Raw genomic sequence first — 10,413 nt, forward strand, 5'->3', positions numbered from 1 at the left:
GGAAAAGTTTTCCTTCGAAAAAGGACTTTAAAAACAACGGTATATATTTTTTTCTCCTCAGTAGTATTACAGCTCACTCACTCCTCCTGCTCCTCACCTTTGGGGGAAACCTGGGAGCAGAGCCGGTGAGAGGAGAGTGGTAGGTGGGCACCACCCTGTTGGGGGATTCACTTGGGGTGTTAAGGCACCATTGGGAATGGGGTGGGAAGAGAAGAAATAGCAAAGCTTGTTCTGGTGAGGTGGGTTTAAGGCAAAGAAGACTCAATATGCTTTCCCGTAGGAACGGAAGTGGGATTAAGGGGTTGCCTGCTTTGCGGGTGGGTGTGGAGACAGGACAGGTAGGCAGGCAGGTGCTGAATGAAGCTGCTGCACTTAGGCAGTGTCTGTCTAGCTGGTAAAAAGATCCAAGGAGGGAGATGAGGACGGTGGGGAGGCAGCCCCTCTAAGGACAGAGGTTGGGGCCCAGGCCCGTGGGTGCACAGGCGTTCGGCATAGCCAGCATTCAGCACATGCAAACCTAACACCTGCAGTTGGACTCAGGGATAGCTCTGCTGCCTTGAAATCTGATGGCCCAATAAATCATCTTTGGGTCCCTTTTCCCTTTAACTTAGTGTTTTTTTTGTGGGCTCAGGAAAGCCTGTTGTCTGGAGACTTGTTAACTAGGGACAATTGCCTGGTGGTAGTTCTGCAACAGGAGCAGGTGGGAAGTTTTGGTGACTTCCCAGGTCCGGCAGATCTTCCCGCCTCCAGGCTACGAGGTATGAGGCCACACTCTCCTCCACCTTGTCCACCAAGGGTGTGCTGGATAGAGGGCAGCCTGCCTGGTAGCAAGCCTAGGCCTCCAGGGTCAGCCAGCCACAGTGGTGAGCAGAAAACAACCAGAGTCCCTTCCCAACCCCACAAAAACTTCTCCTTTCAAAAATTGTAGCATTCAAACAGGGTGCTGGGTGCGACTCTGGTTGCCCTGGTAACTTGTAACCAAAATCTCTGCCCAGAACATGGTTGAAAAGGCCCTGCCCTGCCCTTCCTGCAGCTGTTTTCATAGTGGTCTGTGCTGGTGTGGCTCAAAATGAGGCCATACACAGGAGTGCCTGCCTGAAGGATGGGTGGGTGAGGACAGGCATAAAAAGCCATCCCAGGGAGCCTGAGAAGATCTTTCATTGCGGACATGCAGGTAGGTTAATTAGCGGGTTCTTAAGAGGACCATTAGAGTAGCTCTGGTGCAGCAGTGTGAGTACCAAAGCATGGTCGGTGGTTTTGGACAAGGCAGTTTTAAGCCCAAGGCAAAATTAGAGTCAGGTTCAGAGTGTCCCTTTTCTACATGGTTAAGTCACACCAAAGATGTACATTCCCAAGTTGACAGATTCGGGGTCAGTTCTTGCTTCGTTCTAGGCCCCTCTGAGCACCGCTTACTTGGAGAACTGGAATCACCGTTTAAAATGCTTCCTGTCACCTACTGACGTGGGTATGACAGCCAACGTCAAACATCCACTGCTCAGATTCTTGCCGGCCTCGGCTTTTCTCTTAGAGCTTTGGGGTCCGACTCAGAGAGAGGAGGGCGGTCCTCCCTCAGACAAGAAGGGGTGGGTGGGAATTACCCTGGGCGCTCCTGATTCGTGTTTTCCCACTCCAGATTCTTGTGACCAATTCAGTGAAGGGGCAGGCTCTGTGTTGGCCGTTAAGGGCCATTAATGGTCATCTGTGTCATCCGGTGACATCCTTGCTGATGGTGACTAACTTCTATCATGACATACCTCCATTTCCTGAGCAAGTGTCTTTATGGAGCAAGACTTGGGGAGCGACAGCTCCACAAACCTGAGGCACGCCTGTCCCCGGGGCTCTCCTACGACACTGCCTCTGCCTTGGACTGCAAACGCCTCTGCCTTGGACTGCAAACGCCTCGATCCTTCTTCCTAGTGGAGAACATGACAGCCCTCAGTCAAGCAACTTCACAGATCAGCCTCACCTCAGATGCCTTCAGAGCCCTCACTCTTGACTGACCTAGAAGGCCCAGCAAGGGGGCGGGGGTGTCTTCGCTTCTGGTGGGTAGTTCCATGCCTCACACCATGCATGCAGGCCCTGTCTGCAGTGTGACAGCTTGGGCTGGCTGCCTTCCACTGCCTGGGTCGTATATCACCTGGGAAGCTGAAAAACAGTGGTGCTTGGGGGTGATTTTGGCAGAGGAAACCAATAGCAGGTTTGAGACAGGAAGTCAGTGGTGCCAGGGGCAAAGGCAAGAAGTGGACAGGCTCCTTTGCAGGGTCCTCTACTCCTGGCAGGTTGGTAGACCAGGAACAAGAAGGCTGGGTTCAAAGTGGCAGGCCTTAACTTTTTACCCAGTAGACATGTACACACACACACACCTGCCTCCGAGGTCAGAGAGACTGCAGCCTGATCACAGGACTCAGGTCAAGAATCCCCTCCCTGTAAAGGCTGCCCTGTGACGAGAAGGCAGGAGCAGTTTCTGACCTCAGTTGAGGACACTGCCACAGATAAGGACCTGTGGCCACCAGCAGAGAGGGTAGGTCCTCCCCTCCTGACCAGGCATGTCCTGAACATCACCTGAAGGCTGGGCCTGGGGCTAGGAATTCTTGTCTTTCAACTTGAGTCCATCTCACCATTTCAGTTCTGTTGAGGAAAAATACTGTCATGTCAGGTTATCCTACCAATCTACCTCATGGAACAAAATGAGATCATGCTTCCCCCGCATTTCAGTTACATGGATCAAGCCCTGACAGCCTGAGAAGCCCCCTCACCAGGTCATCCCCTGATAATCCCAGGGCACTCAAGCCCAGGTGTCACTCAGCTTCTGTCCCCAGCCCGGAAGCCACTGCAGCTGCCCCTACGGAAGCTCACAGCAACCCCTTGCTGGCCACTACTACAAACTCCGTCCACAGTTGTGTCCTAAGTGAGCCACTGCCTGAGTCTGCACCCACCCTGGGGGGCATCTGACTAGCTTCGGGCTCCACACCGGTGTGGTCTAGCTCCCAAGGACTTGCTTCTTAGATCCAACATAAAGCTGCTTTCTACACCTTTAAGGCCCCCTGGGTCCCTATGCATATTCGCCACCCACCCTGTTAGCAAATGACAGGCTCTGCTTATCAATACTTTTCTCACACACCAAAAGACTTGCCAATGTCCTCTCACCAGAGATCTGATGACTCTGCTTTGACTCAGTTTGCCTCTGTTTAGTGTCATTTCTAAAACATGGCAGTTCTGTCATGTAGAAGCCATTACGGTGGACCAGCAGTGCAGGAGAGACGGGCGAGGTGGAACTTTCCTGAAGTGGGCTGAGGGACACTGCCCTGCTCATCCATCCAAGTTTAAGGTCGGCCTTGGCCACAGAACAAATCAGCAGATGTGAAGTGTTTTAGCTTTTTTTTTTTTTTCCTGACCCCCCCAACAAAATAAAGTCAGCAGATGTGAAATATATTTACGTTTTTATTTAGGAACAATCAAAAGACTTGAAGTACCATTTCTTATACAAGCAGTTTGTCCCTGTTCCCCTCCCTTATCCAAATCCACAGATACAAAATCTAGGAAATGTGCAATTTGCATCTTAGAAATAGCAGCATCCCCACAGGGGACCTTGTGATGCCTGGAGACTGCCCAGAGGGCAGCCCCCTCCTCCCCACTCGGCACGGCCTCGTCCAAAGGCATATTCCACCTTTCTGTTAATAGACATTTCCCCGCTCCACCCAGGCCTAAATGACTGACAAAGTAGCCTCTCTAGGTTTGGTCTCATGCTTGGCCACCATGGGAAGTGGGACCCTCTTACACGGTTTGATAAAGTTTTAATTTGCCTCCGGACAAAAAGAAACAGGGCAGTTCTCTTTTAGCACCAAGACGATCACTTCAGTGGTCTCTGGGAGACAGGAAGCGCACCAAAAGCAAACTGCTCGAGTCATTCCCAGCTCGCTTCTCAGCAGTCCAGCCCTCGGGAACAAAAGCTTTGCACTGAGACCAGAATACACGCGGGTGGTAGAAAACCGGGAATCAGGACTGTCAGGAAGGAATCCGCAGGCCTTTGGCAACCTCCCAACTTCCACAAAGACTGCGCTCAGGAAACTTTCAATGAACAATGGCCAGCAGGGCAGAGGGGAAGGTTGGCGTATTTTCTCTTCTTAATAACAGTTATGGCACAGTCGGGCCCTCCTGACACAGCTGAACAAAGCGGCTGCTCAGCAGCACAGTGGGAACCCCCTCTGTACAGGAGTGACCCCTTCTCCCTTCCCTGGCACTCGCCCAGGTTCACTGAGAGCCTGATTACCGGGCTGGACCCCTGCTGGGTTGGGGAGTGGCGGGGCTGGGGCAGAGGCACTGGCTCTCCTTCCATCACCTCCGGTCAACCTGGGGCAAACTGTAAGAAATGAGACAGCTATATGGGCAGGAGCCAGGGATGAGGGACGGCCTCTCTTTTTAAATACAAATTACAGGACTGACAGGTACCACACAGGTAGATTCTTACCCTAAGTAAGTGTCTACACTGGGGTTTGACTCGGGAATAACCAAGTACTTGCAGCTTTTAATATTCGGTGACTCTGAACAGCCTTTATCATTCCAGACATTTCACCTTAGGCTCTGGTCACACTGAGTACTTTTAAATCCTCCATTTTTCATGGAAGGGAACAGAAGTTATAAAGCATTAGCCAAGAAAAAGCTATTCATTAACACACTCAAGGGCTCACGTGTGCGTACATGCTCATACAGAGCCAGTCTCCTGAAGGAGGAGGCACTAATGGCAGGTAAACTCTCTTGACTCCTCTCAGGATCCCTGGCTTGCCACACACCCCGAGTGGACAGCAGGAAAGACACTAAGCCAAGAGAGAAGCCACCACAGCCCCCGGCAGACAGCCCTGCTCGCTGTGCTTCGCCTCCCCACGCTGGGCCCGCTCAGGCCTGAGCAGCAGCAAGGGCCAGGCTCTGAGGGCTGCGAAAGCGTGACGGCTGGCAACAGGGCAGTAACGACACGTCCTTTGTAAATCCTTAAAGGCCTGCAAACCGCAAGACCCGACTTTCAAAGATCAAGGCAGCAGGCGCTTGCCCCTGCCCTTGTCTATATGGTGACTAGGTCTCCACTCCTTCTCCAGGTTTGGGGGCAGGTAGAATACTTAGTCCCTGTTGGATCCAGGCTGTCATGTCTCCAGTCTGGTGAAGGACTAGGACGTCATTCAAAGGACAGACCAGATTTGCAGGCAGGTCCCAGAACAGCTAGTCTTGGCACGTGACCTCAGGACTGAAGAACCAAAAACCAGACTCTCTAAGGCCAAGGGCTCTGTCGGTGGTCCTCACAGCTATGAGTGGATGCTGGGTCCACGTGGGGAAAACTCGGGTTAGCCCCCACAACCCCCTCCCAGTGTGACCTGGCACTGGGAACACATGCAGATTCTGCAATGAATGCAAACCAAGGCCTGTCTGTTCCACTTGGACTTACAGGTGGATTGGGTAGCAAGCCAAGCAGCATCCATGACAGCCACTTCCATCCACTCGGCCAAAACCCACCATTTTGTTGAGAGGCCACCCACAGCTTCCTCAGCCCTGGTGTCACATGGCTATTAAGAACAGGCCAGAGAAAACAGCACGGCGGGTAGCTCAGATTGGAGCCTGGCTTGGAGAGGGGACTATTCAGGAGAAGGCCTTGGTTCCATACCCCCCTTTCTCAGGTGTTGGAACTTTTCTGAGGGCAGGTGCTCCCCAAGCTGCATGCAGATGCCCCAGAATCAGAGGAAGGCTGGGGGATGCCTGTGCTTGTGGGGAAAGGTGGAGAGGGAAGCTGATGTGGGGGACCCTGCAGAGGGTGGGGATCCAGTCTGGAGCGGGGGAACTGAGCCCCGTTCTCTCCGACCCAGGTGGGCTGCTGGCTGTGGCCCGGAAGAGCTGACTGTGTGGACCTGTACGTGTCTAGAGGGGTTTTCTTCTCTAGCATACAACTGAGCCTCACATGACAATTTAAACTTCATACAAAAGGTGAGTCAAACCGATAACCAGCCCCAGGTAAACTCTGAGCAAAGAAAAAGGGGAAAATACTTGAGGAAAAGCCCAAACTCCAGGTTTGGTTTTGTTTAAGATTTTCTTTTTGGCTGGTTCGCCTCTCCCTCTAAGTCCTTTAACCACTTGGGCTGTGACATTTGAACTGAAAAAGCTGCTCCAATCCCCACATTTTGGTCCAAGAAGAGAATAGGAAGACAAGAGGCAACAGGGTCCAAAACAGGGCAGCACGCACGGGAGCTGTGGGAGCGTGTGTGCAAGCGCGCGAGCGCCCACCCTGCACGGAGGGCAGCCTGGCAGATGTCCCAGTCAGGGGCAGAGGGAGGTGACACAGAACCTGTCACTGGACCACTGACCAAGCAGGATAAAACCCATAAGAGCCACATCTCAGCCTGGAGAACACACTGAAACCTCCTGATGAAAGAGCCTCCTGACGGGGACGAGGCGTCAGTATCTGTGGGAGCCTACAAGGCTCCCCCCACCCCCCGACTCTGCCTGGCTCCAACCTTTTGTTTCCAAAGAGCAGGGTGCGGGGCCCTGGGTTGAGGCACTTTGATCCACGTAAACAGCTCCCAGTAACTCGGCCAAGAAAGGAGCCTTAAGTCAGAGAGAGCTGCCACGGCCCAAAGTGCCAGGGTTGGTCACCCCACTCGGGTGTTGTTTCAGGCACCGTGACTCCTGGAAACGGGGACCTCTTCCCAAACCTAAAAGCTTCTCGAGAGTCCAGAATTAAAACGAGTAATCAAAATATGCAGAGTATATGTATCATAAATCCAAATTTCCTGTCTCAGAATGGTGGTCTGGTTTTACTTATCAAAACTGGATCTACAACCCCATGTAAAAAACATAATAAACCAAACATGGATAAGACATAGGCGACAAGAAACACTGAAAATTTTACTGTCTCTGATGAGTCCAAGCGCACAGAGGAGCAGGAAAGATTAGTCGCCTTACAAAATCGACTTTTCTTCAGGAGAAACTAACACCCGTCTCGACTCTGCAGCCCACAGCTGCCTTCTACCGTCGGGGACTTCGCAGACCCTGCCCCGTCCCTGGTGTGCAAAACCGCAGCGATGGGTCTGTGACAGGGCTGGCTGCGGCTGTCCCACGTCCCCGTGGTGCTGTTGGTGCAGTCCTGATTTCCAGGCCTGTGTGAGTATTTCTGTGCCCAGCTGGCTGTGTTGATGGTTTTGGGCCCACACCAAAGCCCCAGGTTCCTGCTGCAATGTCCCTTTAGGCACCTGCTCAATGATCCAAACTTCTCTCTCACCATCACCTTTGATCATCTTATTCTTTCAAGCGTGAGCCCCACGCCCCACTTATTCACGCCGGTCCAAGAGCACAGGAAGGAAGAGGGTCTCCTTACCTGGGCAGTCTTGCCATTCGCATGTGTGGCCCCGGGTGGGGGGCAGGGCCAGCAGCTGTGAGGAAAACATGCCAACTTTTCCACCTTTTAAAGACAAGCTGGTGCCGAGGTTGGGTCACTCTTTCTGTCCTGTGTGAACTTGTCCACCATGTAATTGTTCTGTCTTGCTGTTTGGGTTGCAAATGAAATGTGAATACAAATAACCAAGAAAATCCTAAGACACACCCCTTCGGCCAGTGTGCGAAGGCTCGGAGGGGGACGCCAGGGGGTGCGTCTGACACTTGGAGATGGCTTCGCGCTGGGCTGCCCAGTGTGCCCGGGTCCCGGCAGGCCCACCGACACAGGCTACTTTCCCCAACATCCACGTGCTACCCGGTTCCGCAAGCGCGCACGTCGATGTCCATTTCACGAGCAAAGCATCAAACGAGTGTTTGCACTGTGTATGTGTACATATAAATTAATCTGCATGTGCATAAAAACTAAAGGAAAACTTCCCAGTGTCTGTTCTCTGAAGGAAGGTAATAACTTGCCAGTCTTGGCAATTCCGCAGAGGCTAAATAGCTTCACGCCCCAAATGGAAAGGATACAAAACAGGCTGTAAAACTCGCCAAGTTCTCAGAAGTCACCTGTTTGAAACACGTGAGAGGTGGTCCCTATTGAGACAGAGAGGGCAGGAGAAGATGCTTCCAAACAACAACAGGCCAAGGGTTTTGCTTTCCAAAGCAAGCCCTCTCCTGGGGGGCAGAATGTGCTACCAGCATCTTCGTCCTCGGAGCCAGGACAGTGAGGGGCCTTGCCCGGCCCAGTTCCCTGGGTGGGGTTGGGGAGAACAACCGTGCCCGGCCCACCACCAGCTTTCTTGCCCAAGACCCCTGCCTTCTAAGTCTCCTAGTGCTGCCTGCCCAGCCTGGGCCTGGCAGGGGTGTGCCCACGAGGCCTGATGCTTCGGGAAGCAGGTGGTGTCTAGGTCACGAGGAGCTGAGGTGATGCTGCTTCTGCCTGCCCAGTCTTTACCTGTGGCTTTCAGAGCAGCCAGTAGTGGGGAAATAGGGGCTTTCCATTTAGGACGGCTTTGTAAGCAAGTGCCCCAATGTTTCAAAGGCACCTTTTCCTGTGATTTTTCTCAATTAAAAAAAAAAAAATGGATACGAGGGTCAAGCTAAAGTAGACAGAGATCTTTCCAAGTTTGCGTATATAAATATAGAACTTTAAAACTCTAAATCCTCACAAGGACCTGTCCAGTGATTCCAGCACCCCTGGGGTGAGTGCCCAGCATGCCAGCCAGGCCTTTGGTGTGGGGGCCAGGAGTACTCTGGGTTCTGCCAGGAACCCCCACGTGCAGGCCTTTGTGCCAAAGACCACCCCAGCTCCGAGAATTCTACGAAGTCCTGAGTCTCGGCGGCTCTCACTCTGCCAGGCAGGCGTGGGTCTTCCCTCCCAGGCCACAGGCGGCTTTGGGGTGAGTGAGGCAAAGGGCTCGGAGCAGCAGGGGGCCCAGCGCTGTGGCCATACACGTTGACCTCTGTCCCCACCTGTTTGTTTTCAACTTTCCTCTCACTCTAAACATGTCTAGATTTTTAAGAAATGCGGGCACATAGGTAAGTGCATTAGGCTTAACAAAAATGTTTCTTTAGTTGATCTGATAACTGAAAAGTTATGGTCCATGATTCAAACTTCCACGAAAAAGCAGAATTCCTGCAACCACTTCAGAGTGGTAAGCATGAAACACTAGTCACCAGTCTGTTTTTGAAATGTGGGTAACGGCAGGTTCTGCGCTGATTATCCCATCGGGCAAGGCAAGCCTGGCAGGAAATCCTGCTGGTCACCGCTTGATGTGGCGGAGAGCTCTCCTAAGGTACCGCCTTCCTTGGAACCCAGCGGGCACAGGGGCTCAGACGCAGGGAGTGTGCCAGTCACCCCCGCCCGGCCCCAGCGATCTCCAGAGAACAGACACAGGGCATTTTCAGAGATGATGCAAAAGACGATGTACTGCTTTGCTAACCAAAGTTTCTATGTAATAAAAGTGTTTATAATCCGATGTTTTATTAAATGTGTGTAGGTGGATTTATATGTTAAAAACTTGATTCTGTGTCTATGAATATGAAATCTGAACTACTTTATCCACTGGAAGGCAAAGGAAAGGTCCTACATTGTGGGAGGAAGAACTGACGAGAACTCTGCTCTCCCGCGTGCTTGCTCGGGGGTGGCAGGCCGAAGGTGGCGGCGGGCTCTGGGCTGTCTGCAAGGCTTCTAGAAGCTCTTGCACGCACCCAGCGGCCAGGAACGAGAACGGCATGTGACAGCAGAGTCGGGGTGGGCCCTTCCACGTGGCAGGCGGCATCCCAGACTGGCCAGTCCTTCACAATAACGGGTTCAAATTCAGTCTGTTTCTGAAGAGAAAACACATACCTGTCACCTCCATGTTAGCTGCCGCTTGCGTCTCCCACAGGGCAGCAGTGATGCCGTCCTTGCCCTGCCAGGGTGGCATCACTGGCTTTGGGGACCTCTTAATTCCATGAGCAATGCCTTGCCAGCCACTCCCCCACTCTGCAGCCTGAGGGAATCTGAAGGATGGATGTGGGCTGAGGACGGATGCTGGCTAAGCTGGCCAAGCCGCAGACCCCGCTAGGGATCACCAACAAGCCCCAGGCCTGGCGGCCGGAGCAAGAGCTGGACTTCTCCAGGCCCCCCGGCTTGCTTGCCTCGGCCCGGCTCCCCAGGCCCTGCCACCTCTGGAGCCGACTTAATCCACTCACCCTGCCCGCTCCCTCCCGCTCTCCAGGACACACTGCTCTGCTGCAACGGCAGCGGGGTCTAGGTTCTGAGATGGATTCTACCGATGTCTTCCCTTCATTTACAACTTCCAACCCTTACGTCAAAGTCACTGGGCTGTTCAGAGAGGGCCATCATCTGTGCTGCTTACGGAAGTGGCCCTTGCATTGATGCTGCTGACAGAGCTGTGAGAAGCCAGGTACGGATACACAGACAAGCCCTTCCTGCACCCATGCTCATCTGCCTTGGAGAAAAGAGGACGATGTCACAATGGCATGGCTGCCCTT

At 52.9% G+C, this 10,413-nt stretch overlaps 1 protein-coding gene across 3 annotated transcripts in view; it reads right to left on the minus strand.

Annotated features, from left to right (window-relative positions):
* Positions 1-3,423: 3,423 nt before the first annotated feature.
* Positions 3,424-10,413, minus strand: part of ZHX3 (zinc fingers and homeoboxes 3) — a 101,880-nt gene continuing 94,890 nt past the window's right edge. For 2 of the 3 annotated variants that reach the window (XM_039864344.1, XM_039864343.1), the window contains exon 4: positions 3,424-9,744. In XM_039864344.1, coding sequence (XP_039720278.1) covers positions 9,734-9,744 — 11 coding nt within the window. In that variant the 3' untranslated portion in view covers positions 3,424-9,733. The other variant, XM_039864345.1, reaches the window with a different exon arrangement.

Source organism: Pteropus medius, unplaced genomic scaffold (assembly GCF_902729225.1).
Source record: "Pteropus medius unplaced genomic scaffold, Ma_sr-lr_union100, whole genome shotgun sequence".
Taxonomy (NCBI): Eukaryota; Metazoa; Chordata; class Mammalia; order Chiroptera; family Pteropodidae; genus Pteropus; species Pteropus medius.